The 19,465-nt window shown below is 32.3% G+C and overlaps 1 protein-coding gene across 1 annotated transcript; it reads right to left on the bottom strand.

Annotated features, from left to right (window-relative positions):
* Positions 1 to 3,364: 3,364 nt before the first annotated feature.
* On the bottom strand, positions 3,365 to 7,621 carry LOC108912762. Its single transcript, XM_023455931.1, has 4 exons — positions 7,322 to 7,621; positions 7,050 to 7,266; positions 6,608 to 6,973; positions 3,365 to 3,480 (listed from the first exon to the last, which is right to left on the bottom strand). Exons 1-4 carry the CDS (start codon positions 7,502 to 7,504, stop codon positions 3,365 to 3,367), a joined length of 882 nt encoding a protein of 293 aa, XP_023311699.1. The 5' UTR covers positions 7,505 to 7,621.
* Between the last annotated feature and the right edge of the window lie 11,844 nt (positions 7,622 to 19,465).

Here is a 19,465-nt window from a genome sequence, read left to right as displayed (position 1 = left end):
TCAATTTTAATGAACCTCTTTTGATTTTCTTCACAAATTTTGCTCCAAGGCGAGCTGTTTCTGGTGAGGTATTGAGCATATTCGAAATAATAAATTTTTTTCCACAACTGAATGTAGATTTGGAAGATCTCAACACTGAATGGAGATACTTGGCCGATTCCACCGAAGTAAAATAAAAAGGTGATCTCGATTTTGAAGAATTTTGGGACTACATTTTGAAATATAAAAATAGTTTGGACGTACCAATGCTTTCTAATTTAGGAAAGGTAATTAAATGGGTAATGTGTTTGCCGCATTCTTCATGTGCTGAACGCATTTTCTCGCAATTAAATTTGCTTAAAACTAAAGTCAGAAATAGACTAGAGGTTGATACTTGTGATGCAATATTACATGCTAAAGATCTAATGGGAAACGAAAATTGCACAACCTGGCAACGTTCTGTATCTTTATTAATGAAAACACCGAAATATGATTTCGTCAAAAATGATTAAATACATGTTACAATTAGTTCTATTATTTTCTTTAAGAATGGAACACGGATATATTTATTTACAGAGCATTCATAAACGATTACGAACCACGTGACCAGAAATTTGGTTAGAAAAAGTAATTTTATTTCCATCGCATTGGCAATTTTCAAATTTTATTCAACCAATCAGCGAGCGAGTATCTCGAGTATAAACATGAGTATAGCAATGGAATGGTATAGTACATAAATAATATAATAACATTTAAGTGGAAATTCAGTTATGCTAATTGGTTAGTTAACTGAAATAAAAAGACCATAAGTATTAATATTCTTTAGATTTCTTTGGCCTGTACTACGGACCAAATGATTAAAGCTTTGTTCGCACAGCAGTCAGAAACTATCAGCAACTGTATGGCACATGCGTGATAGGTCAAAAGCGTTCGCACAGCGATAATCCATGACGCCTGACTAAAAATTTGATGTTCGCAGAACAAAACTTACGAGTTGTGGACTGGTTTCCAACCATCACAATAATCCGCTGACTCCCAACAAATTTTCGGTTTCGGACATGCGCACTAGGTGCACTTTTGTATTAGCGCTGTTCTTTGCTGTTAAGTATACTGTACAAGAAGGTATGTTCTGTGGTCAAGTGTCAAAAGCGTATAATTAATCATTTAATATTTAAATATATGGGCAGAACTTATATAAAAATCATGGAAAATACAGATGATATGAAAGGTTAGATACATTATACATTTTATTTATCCATAATTTATTAACTTAGTAATTTGTACTTTATAGTAGGTATTTGTGATCGATGGTGGAATCGTAGAGGAGACTGTGTCTTCAAAAGCAGGAAAAACATTTATTTGGAATAGGGCCAGCACATTAAAATTGTTAAATTTGTATAAAAAATACCGAAGTCGTGTCGGTACTATTGAAATAAGAAATTTCAAAAAAATGTGGGACAATATTGCAAGCGATTTTAATAATTTATATGGTACTTGTGTTTCGTCTTCTAACTGTGAAAACAGGTGGAGAGTATTGGAGCGAAATTACAAAAGGTTTGTCGACAATAATAAGCAAACTGGAGCTGGTAGAAAACTGTTTGAATTCGCCAAGGAAATGGCTGACATATCAGTTTTGTTAAGTACAACTACTGTTAGCGAACCTGAACAATAAAAAAATTCCGGACTTTCGACAGGATAAAAAATGTGACCGACCAAGAGGAATATTAAAAACAAAAATAGTGATGTATTAGATAAAATGAGAAAAGAAAAATATGAGAGACACAAAGAAAAACTAAACTTTGGCTGTGAAGAAACAGAAATATAAAGAAAAAAGAATTACCATCCTACATGAGAGCAATCAGTTACGAAAAGAAATAAACGAACGTTTACATTTAATAGGACAAAGTTTGAAGAAAAGCTCAGAATATTAAATTATTTGTTTTCATTAACTATTTGTGATATTACTTATTCCTATTGAATCTAAGTTTACTTTAGGTTATTTGTTATTGAGGTTTGTTGTACTGCCAAAGGTTTTATATCGTCAATTATCAAAAATATCGACTGCATTCAAATCTTTACCGTGTTGGAAGTATCAAATCTTTTGTTTCGTTATATAAATAGTAAATTTATTTTTGTATTTTATAGCTTTAGTTTAATATGGATGTAGTCACCATTATGTGTCTTATGTATTTTCATTACAATAAAAGATAAATCTTTTGAGTTATTTTTTAATTTACATTAAATAGAACAAACAGTAGTTTTATTAATTATTCAGATAAAAATCAAATACATTGCTGAGAAACAAATACCATCACTTGACTCCACCGTTCTTTTTCTGAGTTATGGGCACATTTATATTGGATATATTTAAAACACATTAAGAATTGAAAATAATATATTTATAAACATACATAATTAAAATATACAGGGCGATTTTTTAGTTGATACTTTTTTAACTGTGTAGAACTACTCAAGAGAAACAACTTAATTAAATAACTCAAAAGTAAGAGAGATCGGAAGTAATATTTCTGTTGTCAAAGAAAATGCAATTCCATCTTAAATAATATGTTCAAAGCTGTCATAGAAAAAAAATCACATTTTGACTAATCCACCTGTTCCAAAATGTATTATCTAAGAACACCCACACTTGCCATCTGATTTACCTGCATTGAGTGATAGTTTTTCCTATTTAAATAAGAATCGGGATCTTTAGATGGCTTATCTATTCTAACATGACTTCCGTCAATAACACCAACAACATTTGGAAAACCATTCATTGACAAAAACTCTTCTTTTATATGATGTTGCTCTTGAGGTGTAGGCCACGTAATTACTTCAGCTGATAAGTTACTCAAGAAATACGTTATCGTTTTAACAATCTTTCGAAGTGTGCTAAGGGATATATAAAATCTATCAGCAACATCTCGGTATGACGCTGCCTCATGTCCACAAAACCATAAAAATATGACTATATAATCATAGGCAGATAGTTTACCAAACTGGCCACTTTGGTAAAAAAATATTCAGACTGCTTAAATCTTTCTGCTATATCGATAGCTACGTTTTGACTAACTTTGAAATGTTCCATTAATTCAGAATCACTATATTGAGGAACTGTTTCCTCAAGATAGTTTTCATTTTTTTGTTTCCTTCGTTGGTAAAATATTAATTTTGATACTAATCACAATCATATAATCAAGAAGGTAACATCAAGGTAATTTTAAATGTTGGTGTCTTATTTAACTGAATTCAAATTTTAGAATCTATATGTAAGAGAACAAATCGTTTACACGGAACTTTTCTAACATTTATTCTATTAATGTCACTACATGACATCTGCCTTCTTATCCTAATCTGTCCTTTATTTTATGACACACAATTCCAGTCAGCAACTCTTCAGACTCCCTAAGAGGCCCCGGATTGTTTGCTTTCCGGCTTCCGTCATTGCTGAGTGCTGATTATAGTCGGCCGCGCTACCGTTTTCCGCGTCCCCGCGGAATCCTGGAAAGGCGAGACCTATATACATACATAAACAAGAGATTAGTACAACTTAGTGGTGGTATGTAATAACTAATAGATAATCTTGCTGTTACTTATCCAGCATATCAATTCCACATCTAGGAATGTGTGTACTGTAATTTTTATCCCGCATCTAGGGATGTAGGTAGGTACTTTAATCTTTTTGCCCCGCATCTAGGGATCATGACATATGTAACTTGAAAATTTGATAACTCACCTCATCCCGCATCTAAGGATGTCGCATTTTCACAACGATTATATACCTACACATCCCTGTCACACTTACTCCATACACGTAGGCGCCTACTGAATACATACAACTCACAAGTCATACAATTTCATACTATTGTACATAACTAAACACATATAGTACATAATATTACTTAGATATCACTTCAAAATATAAGTTACACTCTATACAAGTATGTTTTTTTAATCTAATTAGTTCGATTGTTATTATTTGATCTTATTCTGAATCGCTACTAGCCAGTTCTGTATTTACATCACTGTCGTCATTTATAATAAACAACTTTAGTTAGACGACTGCACAAATGCTTTCGTAGAGTTTTTGGGAGCGCTCAGCGCCTGGCATATCAGTCACAACATAACGATCTTTACCTAGAACCTTCTTTATTATACACGGACCGCTATATTTAGGTAATAATTTTCTGCTTTTACCTTCATTACTACCTATTTGTTTTTTTATTAACACTTTGTCACCTACTTTATATTGGTATGGCGTTACTCTTTTTTTATCATAACGCTGCTTTTGTTCTGCCTGCTGTTTCTCAATTAATCTGCCTACTTCTGTACGATTCTGTTGATTATTTATATTTGCCTGAGTTTCGTCTACATCATTCCCAAATTCGGTGTTCACTCGCAAATAAGAATCACAAATGCCTCGAGGTTTAAAACCAAAAAATAATTCAAATGGACTTTTCCCCGTACTTTTATTAATGGTACAATTTAATCCCCATCGGATTTTATGTACTACCTCATCCCATTTAGTTTCGTCACTTACCATTGTTCTAAGACTAGATAGACCAATTCTGTTGTATCTTTCGACTTGTCCGTTTGCACGCGGTGTTGCTGCGGCTACATGGACAATTTTTATGCCTAGCTCTGTACAACGTTTGATGAATAAGTTACTTGTATAACAAGTACCCCTGTCGCAAATAATTCGTCGAGGTACGCCAAAAGTATCTATAATATCATCAACGAATTTTATTAATGGCTTAACTTTTGTGCTCTGTACAGCTTTAATAAAAACAAATTTTGTGAAACTGTCTACAGCTACTATCAAATAAGTGTTTTTAGATTTAGTCGGTACAAAGGGGCCCAAATGGTCTATATGAAGAGTATCCATAGGTTCTAATACTTTTTTAATAGGATGTAAATAACCGGGCTGTTTGTTATAGTTTTCTTTATTATACTGACACGGTAAACATCCTTTTATGTAAGTTTTTGTATATTTTTGCATTTTTGGGAACCAATAATTAGCTTTTATAGCTTCTAAAGTTTTCTCGACAGCAAAATGTCCAATAGCATCGTGAAAATAGGTAACTACTTGACGTCGCGCGAATTTTGGAACTACCCAACAGTTTCCCCAGACTGTTTTCTTGTATAATTTATTGTCTTTCAATTTATATTCATCATGTATTTTCTTTTCTTCTCCGTCTATAGGCGCACGAGTAAGTATATCCTTTAAATAATTTATTCTTTCATCTTTTTCTTGTGCAGCTAAAACCCAATCACCTTCCGTTATATTGATTGTTAAAACTTCTGCATCTANTTGCATACATAGCCGTTGGTCAAAAAGTGTGCGCACGCGTGGCGTAGAAACTACAAGTTCTAACTCAAATGTCACTAATGTCAGTGTTGTCCACATAGTTGTCATTCATACGTTTATTCATTACTTTTATTAATTTGATTGCACGAAAGGAATAAATTCATAATTAGCAAGTTTTCAATGAAAATATAGAAATTGAACCAGTGGGTGAAGATAATCCTTATGTTAATGCACGAGATCACTTGCTTGCAGAATACTTTCCCCGTCTTTTAAATTAACTGTAAATAGGTATTGAGTACATCATAGATTATTATTGGAATTTTAATCAATGTGATGTAACTTATTTAATATAAATCGAAAATTTCATGTTTTTAGCGCACCATTTATTTTTATAATTCCAAAAATAAAAGCATGTTTGTAATTAATTTTTCCTTTTATTCAGCCTCTACCCAAGTTATCGAGTATCTGATATTAGTATTGAACATTTATTCCTTTTACCTATTATAGGGGTTTATCTTTTGTTATATTTTTATTGCAAATTTACTCATTTACCATAAAATATCTTGCCAATATTTTTTTTTACCAAACCTGTATATTGTGCGTAGAAATTCATTACCACACATAATTTGTAACGTTTATTTTATAATATAAAAAATATTTATATAACAAAACTGTTAAACAGAAAACAAATTAAAGAAACAAATTCTGAAACAATAAGAAATATTAATACATATTCAAATCACAGAACAAAACTAAATTAAACTTATTAAACAAAAAATTACATTCTTCCCTATAACGAACAATAAAGAAAAACGTTTTAGTTTAACGCTGCACCTGCTTGTTTCATGAAAACAAGTTTAAGTTCCTCCTGCTGTACCTGTAAATCTAAAATTTTTATTTTTGCTTCATGTTCTTTTTTAATATAAAGCAATTCCTCTTCAGCTATTTTCATTTTGAGAGCTACTAACTTGGATTTATCTTCAGCAAGAACTTCAAATTTTGCTGCCGCACTTGAATTACATTTTTTCTTTGTTGATAAAGTAGGTCTCCTTCTACTTGACCATAATTCTAAAAAAAAAATTATTATTTTCAAGCCACATCCCATTTACAGCAGATAATTAGCTATTAAGTATTATCGAGTAGTAAGTATAAGCAGCCAAGCACAACTTGCCCAAATTATTTTATCTATATGAGCAAGGCATGCTTGGTACTCACAGCTATTATAAATATAAATGACTTCTTTATAAAAATACTTTGCTAATTGCAAACAAATGTCCTTAAATTTTAAACTACCTTCTGTAGAGATAAATAATTACTTACGAGTTTTTTTTGTTGGCTCATTATTTTCCATATTAGTATTCTCTGATATTTGGTAAGTATTATCATTCATAGCAGTATTTTCCTTGTTAAATTCAGCCGTATCGAAGGAAATGACACTATTTTGTGGTACTTCCTTCAATATGGCTCTATTCTCAGAATATTCATCTGTATCCAGCGATATAAACGAAATATCATTTTGTGAATCGCATTCTGAAGTGTTGTTAACTTTATGTTTGTCCTGATTTGGTCGAAGTTTTGGATTAACAGGAGTACGTAAGAGATTTGCAGTAGGTGGTGTCCAATCGTTTATAGTTTCAATTTCTACGCTATTATTGAAATGACTATCATACGTTATACCAGATAACCCTGAAAAGAAATAAAGAATATAAATATTATATAGTTTCTTTCATATTTAGCTTTTTATAAAAATGTACCTACTTACCAGCTAAACCGTCCGAATCGGTGGTATTCTGTAACCCTTGAATACTTATAGCTATCGTATTAGCTAATATTTTTTCATCCTCTGTTTTTGGATTAGGTGGACCAATATATGAACCACCACCTGTCCCTTGTACATAACAACGATGCTTGCTATACTCTTTTTTCAGTGTTTTCTTTATTGCCTCATACTTTGTTTTAAGCTGTTTTGCAGTTCTGGCCTATAAATTCAAATTGTTCATATATTTTATAATTAAATTGTAACATTTTACTTACAGGTCCTGTAGTAGACGAATTATATTTAATTTCAATTTTACGCCATGCATGTTCCTTCTCCCGCCAAGTAATTGCGTCCGTCTTTTTGCACTCAATTACATTTTTGTATAAATTAGCTAATTTAATTAGTAATGCCCTGTCAGCATCACCAAAATTAGCAATTCTTTTAGCCTTATTTTCCATTATAAATACTATGTAGGTACCTACCTACTGTCACTGTCTTTCTATTTAATTATTTAAAAAATGAGGTTAGGATTATTAAACATAACAAATCCATCCAAACAATGGTGCCAACATTGCCTTGACTAACAGTTGGCTGACAAGACTTTTCAACTAGACAGATAAACGGATATTCTAATTTGACCAACAGCTAAGCTTAACTCACGGCCACTTAACAGGCAAATTTAACAGAGCATTGATAAACCGGCCCTTAGATGATCAAACAATCCAAGGTCTGATCCCAAAAGTGGGTCCGAGGCTTATATTTTAAAAACCGTCTTTGTTAATGCAGCGAGTGACATATTATTCATATACAAACACATTACTTGTGTTAATTTTAATGAACATTTATTTTCTTTCATTGTAGAAGTCACAAAATCAGAAAAGTGTATTTTTTATGATATTCAAATTTTCGATACATATGTCATGGTTAATCAAAATGGTATTAACTATCTGTCAGTATGAGTTGTAGATATTACAATAAATAAATTTTTTATTTTTTGTTATTTTTTATGTAGTAAACCAAAATGGTTTTGACGAGTTTAATATATTTCTAGATTTTAGACAGATTTTATTTTTTATTTTGTTTTGCCTATAATTCCTATAAACTATTGAAAATGGTAGGGTCCAAATTTTCCTTAGTATTGATATTAAAGGCGTCTACTGTTAGATAATTTCATAAATTGTTTAGTAAAATTTGGAATATTGAAAAATGAAAAATATTTTCTATTTTGCTTTATAAAATATGAAACATGGAAAATGAAAATCGTTTTTTATTTTGTTTACAAAATTTAATGTAGATACATTAAAAAAACAAAAATAATTGTTTCTAGACGTTTATTCTATTAAAACAGTTTATTAAACATTTTGATTTTAAACAAAATCTCCAAGGTTTTGTTTATAAGTTGTTAGTTCCTTTTATTTCCAATTTAGTCATATTCAATATGGTTTTTTGGTCTTTTAATGCAATTATTTTATTCGAAATCATTTATCATGTCTCATGAATAAACTTAAACGTGCAAAAAAAATGAGTGTAGTTCCACCTACCAGATAGATACATTATTTTAAGTAAGAGGATATTGTTTTCTTTAAAGACACCAATGTAATTTGCACTGCTTGCAAGATAGTTTGTGATGGCAGCAGACAGATTTTATAATTACAGCAAAAAAGTATCATAATGATAGCACTTTTGACCATAGCAAAGTCCATTCTTCAGTCTACTGAATGTTCTAAGCACTGCCTGAAAAGTAGGTATTTATAAAATAATGTTACTGGAACTGAAATTAGATTATAGCATAGTGAACTTTATTGCCATGGCAAGTTATTATTCTGGCGCCTACTCCATTAGAGTTTTTTACTGACGTAGCAAATTTTTTTGCTTTGATGAAAAATTCTCAGTCTATACTGTTGAAATTACTTAAAATTCAAAATACCTATGTATGATATGTATGATACATATGAAGAACTACTTTTTAAAATACACTTTAAATATCTTTAACATATATTTTACAAAAAAATTAAACCTATTTCTTATGAACCCAACACACATAGGTAATATAAATACTTGATGTAGTTATCCGAAAGTTTTGGAGAAATTTGATCTCAAATGTTTAATATCTGCATTATGGAAATGACGGATGTGATTTTTAGATTATAGATACTTTGTTGTTACAAGAAAAATGTATATTCTAGTTTATGAGTAAATGCTATTATACATCTTTCCGTTGTTATTTGCTTATTTGTAAATAATTATACAAAGAACAGCGTGTAATAATTAACTACAAAATTAAAGGTTCGATAAAACATCGAAAATTAATGTGTTTGCTACAAAAACGTTTTTCATAAACTGCGCCGTCTTCGAGATACAGGTTCTTACGTTTTAGGGGCTTCTTTAGATACCTCTATTTAAAATATCGCTAATTTTATTTAAAAAATATCTGGTTGTACAAAATTTGAAGTACTACTAATTTATCACATTATAAGAAGTTTTTGTACGCCACTAGTTGTGTCTATATAGGAGAGTTGTGACCCATTTTCCCTGCCAGAACTCCTATGCCACTGGTCTCAAGTCATTAATTTATATTGATTTTTATTCTTATGGTATTTTCTGCACAAAATGGCCCTCTTGAAATTTGTTTGCAGGATAAGCCGTTTTCGAGTTAAAATAACTTAAAATTTTACACGATCAAATATTTAAATAATCTTTGAAAAAATACCAACTCTAATAGCCTGTTTCTCGAAAACAGTTTAGCTGGTAACATATTTATACTTACACTCACAGCAAACGAACATTAATTTGATATTCTGTTGAACCGTTGAGTGAAGGAGTCTATATTAATCATATCTCTAGTCTGCAAACAAATCATTAGAACTTAACCTCAATTTTGTGGAATTTGTCAGTAGGTAAGCGATTTTAATGTACAATTTGTGCCGACTCGTTAGAAGAAAAAAGTGTACTTATGCAATTAGTTAATAAGTATAAACATGTCATTGAAAATAAAAAAACCGATTCTTGTTCAAATAATGAAAATATTTGAAAAAATGAGTTTAATTCTGTTGCTTCAAATAATATACCCAGAAAAGTAAACTCCCTGAAGAAGGCATATCTCAATATGAAAAAGAATGTAGAAAAATAAGTTTCGATAATAAATTCGATAGTGATAGTACTATAACAGCTTAATAATATACTATGCTGAAAGATAGCAACGTTAGTGTAGGTCATGAGGGGCATAACCGCATAGCGGGGCAGAAACGCATTCCACCTCTACTTGGTGAAACCGCCACGCGTCGGCACTTATTCCTTTCGCACTTTAGTCTTGACCTTGTCAGCACATGGTAAACGGTGTTTGAAGGTGATGCGTGCGGATATTCATAGTGCAATTGTTTTGGAATCGAAAAGAAGGTACGTGATCTAATTTTACCTACTTTTCGGTGAGCCAATACTTTACTATGTGTATTATCTCTTATTTCTTTACATGGTGTACGTTGTAGACTAATTTTTATGCTTCCGAAATAAGCCTTGGGTTTGATTCTACGGCCTTCTATTTTTTTGTTATATTGCATTGTTTGCCTGATCTACCTCAGGGGCAAAATCGGAAGGGGCAAAACCGGATAGCGTCCGGTTTTGCCCCACGTATTCGGTATTGCCCCTTGTTTCATTATTACGTTCTTTTTAGAAAAGATGGTGAGAACATATAAAAGAAAAACGGAACGACAAGGTTGGACGAACGAGTCTATGCAGAAGGCTATCGAAGCAGTTATCTCTGGAACAATGGGGTACCAGAAAGCTAGCGATTCCTTCGGTGTGCCTCGATCTACGTTGGTGGATAGAGTAAAAAAGCAAAAATCTGGTGATTCACTCGATGATGCTTCAAAAAAAGGTGACCTATTTTTTTTATAAAATTGACTTTAAGAGGCTAATCTAACTCTTTTTTTAGGAATGAGAACTCATTTTAAGTGTGTTTTTATAAAAGAGCAAGAAGATGAGTTGGTAGCCTATGTCAAGAATATGGAACTGCGACTTTTTGGTTTGACAACTACAGAATTAAGAAGACTGGTTATCAGTTAGCCACAAGAAACAAACTCCAACACAACTTCAATACCCAAAAACAATTTGCCGGATTAGACTGGCTAAAAGGTTTTTTTTCAAGGCATCCAGATTTGTCATTAAGGAAACCAGAGGCAACTTCTGCTGCAAGAGCCATGGGGTTTAATGAAATTTCAGTCGAAAAATTTTTCGATTTGTTGGAAAGTCTTATGGATCGATATAAGTTTGAAGCAAGTAACATTTACAATGTTGATGAAGTTGGGCTTACCACCGTACCGAAAACACAATCCAAGGTTATTGCCTTAAAAGGCAGAAGACAAGTTGGCGCCCTAACTTCGGCGGAAAGGGGTCAGTTAGTAACAGTAGAGCTGTGCATGTCAGCTGCAGGGCACTTTATTCCTCCACTTCTTGTGTTCCCGCGAGTCAGAATGAAGGCCGAACTTTTAACTTAAAAAGCCAGTACTAATAAAATATGTTTTAAAAAAAGAGAGAGCGCTTGCATAAATTTATTCCCAAATCCACTACTTTGCCAGTGCGCATCCTATTTTCAAGATTCACATGAAATTAGTTTTTTGAAATGATTGTAGATGGGCTGATAGGTACCGAAATGCTAGTGTTGGAAACCTTTTCTACCTCTAAATTATTGTAGCTGCAGATGAGACAAAATCTGCCATTTTCGTTTCTCCTACAGTACGCCAATATACCATCGCAGCTTAGGAAAAGGCTGAGAGTATGCACGTTCACATTGATGCAACTTTTAAAGTAGTCCCTAGAAGAGGTGGAGCTTCCCAGTTATTAATTTTCTACCTATACAAATATGAAACTGTAAGTAATTATAATATACAAATATAAATATATACGGAACTATTATTAAGAACTATTCAGAACTATTTCAATAAACTTTGCAAGTTTATTTCTAGCATTATTTTAAGGCGAAAAGTTGTAGTAACATACCTATGGTCCTTAATAACTTTATTACTGTGTATGTAATCAATAATGTTTGTATGAATACGACTTTTTATTCGTAAAAAAAAGGAAAAATTGAGAGCTTTTTTGTTGTAACTGTAAGTCATAAAGAAAAAAAAAATACCACTGGCATACCTTAAGTATTATATAAAATATGTCCAATAAAGCTTTTTATTACCTAAATGGGCTTATTTCACATACCGAATTTCACAAAACAAAATAGTTAAACCCAACTGACAATAACATTTCAACATTTTTTTTTTAGAAATATTGAATATTGCAATGACTGAAATTATGGTTTTGGTCCTTAATGGAAAAATATTGGCTCCAAATTTTATAGCTACTATTAACAATTTTAGGTTATCCCATTGCTGTATGACATAATGGAAAGTAAAACTGAGGAGGCATATACGTCTATTTTTCCAACCCTCTTCAATAATGGCTGACTATGAGGCAGCACTACATTAAATATTTATATATTTTTTAGCGTAAGCGACAGCAACGATAAAACCTCTCCAAGGGCACGCCAACGTCGCTGACAATATCGTAAGTAATCTAATTTTTTATTTTAAACTATTAAATATTTTTAAGCGTAAACGACAGCAACGATAAAACCTCTCCGAGGAGTACGCCAACGTCGCCGACAATATCGTAAGTAATCTAATTTTTTTATTTACTAGTTTCAAACATTTTTTAAAGAAAGATTATAACATTGGAATTCATGTACAGAGAAAAGATAAATGTACGCATTGTGTGTGATTTGAAAATATACCAGAATTAAATTGAACAGATAAAAATAAACAAGAATATCTACAACATCTAAAAGATAAAGATAAAGCCAAACAACTGTTTCTTTCCGAACAAAATAGATCATCCGATGATGGTTTCATTTTAGTTTCCTTTGATTTACAAAAGGTTCTTACCACTCTCCATGGGCCGGATATGGTATATGGATTTAGTAGAAAATACGCGGTTTATAATGAGGAAGTTGCATCAAATTTTCTTTTGATGCAAAATTTATTTAAAGTGCAGAAAATTACAAAAAAAGTTGTTTCTACATGTAAAACCTCTTTAAACTGAATAATTAATATGTAATTAATTATTGAAATATTGAATATGATTAGGTGGGCGAAAACGATCTCTAATTGGTGAAGCAATTTGTGACGTCAAGATCCGGTATATGACATATGTGTCAAAATGCGGGTCGCTGGCGCCGTCAACCGTCATTACATTGCTGTCATTAGTGTCATTTAACTTTGTGTTCGCATCGAATTCTGAGGTAGTTTTGAGTAGTTTAGTTAATAGTTTAGTTTAAAAATTTAAAGCCAAGTTTCGTTAATTTTCATAGAGTGCATGATGGCTTCAGAATTACAGCACGAGAACGTGAGACATAAGAGTGCCTGAACATAAATATTATAAGTGCTGTATAGTTGTGATACTATCGAAATTCCTTCAACAGTTAATTTATTGGCCAGATACGAAAAACATTCGACGTCATTTACCTATTCCGTTTAGAGCGAGGTATGGAAAAGTGGTTTCGATCATTGATTGTTTAGAAATTAAAATAGAGAAACCAAGTAATCCCATACACCAGGCTCTAACATGGTCTGAATACAAGAAGGGGAATACTATAAAATATCTCGTATCCTGTACACCAGATGGACTGGTTCCCTTCATTTCGAAAGGCTATGGCGGAAGAGCTTCAGATGTTATGATCTTAGAAGATTCAGGATATGCAGAATAATTACAACCAGGAGTAGCAGTAATGGCCGACAGAGGGTTTAAAAATGTTACATACATTTTACAGCAGAAAGACTGTGTACTTATAAGGCCACCTTCAGTATCTGCTGGAACCCCGAGTTCTGCTATGACGTGAAACAGTCCAAGCGGATAGCTGCATTACGTGTGCACGTGGAGAGAGTCATAGGAAGACTACGGAAATTTAACATACTGCTACCACATTCGTGTGTTGACAATCATTTAATTTCGATAATGGATCATGTGATAGTGTGTGCCTGTGCCATTCATTATAAACTGTCAAAAACATTTATTCAAATTGCAATTATAAAATTTAAATTTATGTAGGAAGCGGGTAAGAAGTGATTATTCACTTGGCAAAATTTTGTATTGAACTCAAATGTCATGTGCATTGATAACTATTTTGCACTGCAATAAAATACCGGAAGACAAACAATTATTGTAATTTTATTTTTAATTGAAATTATTTTTAACATCAAAAATATTATTTTAACAAAAATTATTACATTTTTCTAATACATCTAAAACATAAAGTTTATTAAAGTCAACATTTATAATCGTAATTTGCTTTGAATATTCAAAATCTTCTTTAGCAACAACAAACAAACATTTCTTTTTCTTTAAACAAAACATTTGTAGTGCCATGTATTTTTTGCTGTAATCATCATAAGCCTTTGAAACAGTAATTCTTAAGTAATGTAACTCATGCCATAAAGCACTCTTCATTTGATCTACCGTTGCCCTGGCAACATCTCTGCAAATATCTTCAGTCATTTTTCCTGTACAAAATGTAGAAAAATGTTCTTCTAACAATCTGTAGGGACAATTTTTCAGAGTTGCTCTCTTCCTTGAAATATTTCATTAGCACAGTATCTGTGGTTCCCAAATCTAAACTATGGTTCACAACAGGGCCGGATTGGGAATATTTTTCGGCCCGAGTTCGATTTTTTATATCGGCCCACTAGTGGCTTTGTAATGGCGAAAATTTTCAAGGTCACGCTTTCTCCTGGCACCTTAGAATTTCAATAAAAAGTCCATTTGTACAAATATATAGACTTACACAAGGATAATTTTTGGAAAAAGCATTAGAGAGAGATCATTTATCGGATAAAAGCGGATTTTTAAGTAAACCCTGCCCACTAATAGCAAATACAAACGAAAAAAAAAACACTTAAAGAAATTATTAACGTGTTAATAGCAGTTATGCCATAAAAATTTCAAGAAACAAACAAAGACTAAACTAAAAGAAACAACCTAAATACTAAATAAAGTTGATTCAATACAAAAATGCCTAGTACCTAACTAAAATAATAATAAATTTTTAAGGCTAGAACTTCTCTGAGTAACCTCATCAATAATTTCATTATTTTCTAAATCTATAAGAATATCCTTTTCTACAGACATAAATAGAAACACCTCTAAGTGCTCTTGCGACAAGCAATTTCTTAATCTATTTAAAATATATTTTAATTTGGAGAACGTTGTCTCGCATCTGACTTGGGTACATGAAAGTGTCAACAGATACTTATATACTAGTGATGGGACTACTCGAATGAAAATTATAGATTATATCGATTATGAAAATCTCTCGAGATATCTCGAGTGGTCATATAGATTCATTCGATTATTCGGAGACGAATGACAGTGGCCACGCCACAGCATTACTAACGTCATCGAATAACGCAAACGCGCTACTCGAGTGAGAGCGCAGATGTTTCGATTGTTCTAACGCTCTAACGAGCTACAAAACCTCGAGACTCGAGATAAGACGGCCGAGAGGATGGATGAGACAATCCAATATCACCGACATACATTAAAAAAGATGTGTAGGAATTTTATGAGTGGTATCGCGCGACGCGCGGTTTTGAAGGGAGCTTTATTTAGTGCGGTATAGAAATTCATATGAATGAAAATAATACAAAAATTATGTTTTCTATATAATAATTATTTATGTAACATTAAAAAAATTAAAATTCTTATACTTAACAAAAATAACAAAGTATTCAACTTAAGAAAATAAAGACTTAGATAAAATGCAAAAAAACAAATATAACCAAAACAAATATTTTTAAAAGATATAAATGAAGCATAAAGCATATACTTATATGTATAACGGACTTACATTTCAATATTTAAATATACGATTTGATTGAAATTTTTTTCAGATAATCTGTTTCTCTTCAAATTGGTTAGCTGGCCACATTTTGAAAATACTCTTTCTGAAGGGAGGGATGTTCCTGGCACACACAAATATTTCATAGCCATTTCATAAATTTCAGGCAACAAGTTTTTGTGTGATTTCCAAAATTCTAGAGGATCTTTGGTTCTTTCCAGCAGAGGCATATCTAAATATTGTCTTACCAAAATCACTGCGGTAGTTGCAGCTGGTACAGCAGCTGGACGATATAAAGCAGCTCGAGTATCAAAAAAGTTCCAAATCGAATCTTGCTCCTGAATGTTCTGCTCGTCGATTTCTTGAACTCGATCAGGTACATTGTGTTCTGTTTGAGTGACAAGGTTTCTTTTTTTTTTTCATTATTTCTGTGACTTCATCGACCACCCATTTTTGAGTATTATTAGCGTTTTCTTCTAACCCAAATGCAACCTTTTTAAACCTAGGGTCTAAAAATGTTGTTTTTACTGTTACTTTATTTTTTTCGAAGTTAACGAACCTTCTACTGACTATGTCTATCAAGTTCCGACGAACATTTTCTCCTATGTCGGTTGATGTTTTACCATTAGTTTGGAGTGCATGTTGAAGACCCCTAATTATCGGAATTACCATAGACATAGTCAGATATTTTTCCCCTGACAGTAAAGTTGTTGTAGTGTCAAATGGTTTTAAGACTGCCACACAATCTTTTAGAATACTCCATTCGTTGGCATCTAGCGATTCTGGAGCACGTGTTAAATTACTTAATGTTAATGTCAATGAGTCTTTAATTTTTAACAATCTTTAAATCATAATTAGAACAGAATTCCATCTTGTAGGGACGTCCTGCTTTACTTTTAAGATAGGTAAATTCAGTTCTTCCTGCGTTTGTTTTAATTTTTCTGTTGCTGTAACACTATGTTTAAAGTGACCAACTATGTTTTTACATTTTTTTTAAATATTTTTTAAGTCGCCACTATTAGACAAAGCATCTGTTACACACAAATTTAACGTGTGAGCTACACATGGATGATGATATTTATGAAGAAAGTCGTTAATCGCATTCTTAACATTATGTGCATTATCAGTCACAATGGTGACAACTTTATCACGAATTGACCATTCATCTAATACAGTTTTTAATGCATTAGCTATATTTTTACTAGTATGGGAAATAGGGAAGCCAGGGGTAGCTAATACTTTTGATTGAAGTTTTTCATTCAAGATATAATGGCAAGTGACTGCCATATACGCTCTATTACTATCAGAGGTCCACATATCAGTCGTAATTGCGACATTGCGAACAGAAGCTAAAGAAACTTTTAATTCGTTTAAAGACTCGTTATATATTCGGGGCATAATAACGTTAGTTAGTTCATTCCTACTAGGAGGTTTATATAAAGGTTTTTGCAAACTGCCAACAATGAGTTGTAATTTATTGGAATATTCCAAAAATCCTACATCTTCGACGACCCTTAATGGCTGGAAATCTTTAACAACCATTTTTAATACGGCTTTATCTAGTTCACCCTTTTCTGTGTTCGAGAGTTCAGTTTTTTTTTGCTCCATATAATTTTAACTGCCGAGGTTTTTTTGCGGCAGGAATGAAGAATCACTATAATTACTAGTTGTGACTGTCGAGGATAAACTTGAACTATTTGCGGATGTGGACGCTTCTTCTTGAGCGGGAGCAGGCTGCGAACGCCAAATAGATTTTTGTTGAAATTGGTCATTGGCAGATTCATTCAGAACTAAATCCGCGTCCGTATGATAATTCGCTGAATTTGGTAATTGGTCGGCGTTTCTCAATTGCACCGGATGGAGTCGAGACAAATGCTCTTTTAAATTAGTAGTATTTTTAAAAAACTTTAACAATTTGCTACATATATTATACTTAACGGTTAAATGATCTATGGATTTTTCAAAAAAATCCCAAACAATGGACCTCTTTAGGCGGCGACTACTCATTTTAAACACGTGCTGAACCTCTCAACTGTCAACGAAGAAAAGCCGCGATCCGCATCATTCATTTACCTAGCGTCAACATGTTTCGTAGCCGATTCGGGACAGGTTGGAAATTTTCGAAGTAACTTTCGATTATATATCATTCGAATGATCTTTCGATTATAAAATTAATTCGAATGGTAACCTCTCGATTATCTAATTCATTCGATTATTTCCATCACTATTATATACCCACTATAAGTTGGAGTATGCCAACGTATGTAGCCTATACTTTGTCAGCACCGAAAAACAGCAAATAACGCAGTTTTGGCAAGTTCTCGTGCATTCAATTTTTGAATTTGTGTTTCCATCATGCTCGTCAACATCAACAACTTCAACTTCGGAATTGGAATCACTTATAATTGTTTTTAAAGTATCCCATTTTGATGCGAAGTCTTTTAATTCACTTTGAATAATATGTTCGTCAATTTCAATACTAACATATTCTTTAATTTTGGAGGCGAGAAACTTAAATGCCGTTCTTGGCATCTTCTCCCCCACATCGACCACATCATTAAAAGAATTCGGATCCAACCACACGATATCCTTAAAAAGCTTTTCGTTTGCTACAAATCTGGATTCTATACTTGTTATAACACGATCATATATTATTATATATATTTTTTATTATTTGTGAACTTCACAAACGACTGTAAAAAACTGGTATCGTTTGTAGTTTTAAATGGATTCGTTTTACCCAAATCTTCAACTTTCACTAGTTTCAAATTTGTGCCAATATTAAAAAGTGCAGACTTTTTCCAATAGCGCTCAGTTGAAGTTTTTGGTGGTTCTTCACTACGTCTGCATCCAAGTTAATAAAGCTACTGCATGCTTACAACCTCCTATAATGAATAATAATATATTAGATATAAATATGTTTGGTGTTGGGGAATGTCAGTGATAAACAGAATGACACAAAACGAGACCCCAGAACCATATACAAGCTATAAGGCATTTTTTTTCCGACTGAATATTGGTAAATATCTGACTTGTAGTCACTATTTCTATCTCTTTTGATCATAGTTATGGTAGTTTAAATCTCTTCATTCTCGAAAAAAAGCCTATAATCTCTAGGTCTAGGACAGAATATAAGTCTGAAAATACCTACGCAACGATCAAATAATTATTTTAATATGACCGTTCGTAGGTTATTTAGCCACTTCCAAAATTTAAATACTACATACCTAGAGACGCAGCACAATCCGCACATTGAACTGACAAAAACGTTTCATCTTTTTCATTGCACTCAAGTCTCACAGTATAAGCCTTCTTCCGAACACTGTTCTTTGAAGTAACTCTAGCCTTTACAATGCAAACATCACCATCTCGTTTCACCTGCACCCAGCCAACAGCATTGTCTCCATAACTTTCACGAGCAGATCTAAAAGAAGTAGGTATATAATTAATTATTTTAATGGGAACATTTACATATTATTTCAGTACGTCCACATTTAAATAATAATAAAAAATAATGTTTATATTAAATACCTATTATTAT

Source organism: Anoplophora glabripennis, unplaced genomic scaffold (genome assembly GCF_000390285.2).
Source record: "Anoplophora glabripennis isolate ALB-LARVAE unplaced genomic scaffold, Agla_2.0 scaffold946, whole genome shotgun sequence".
In the NCBI taxonomy this organism is placed as follows: Eukaryota; Metazoa; Arthropoda; class Insecta; order Coleoptera; family Cerambycidae; genus Anoplophora; species Anoplophora glabripennis.
The sequence above is the reverse complement of the archived record's forward strand: the minus strand, read 5'-3'. Positions and strand labels throughout refer to the sequence as shown.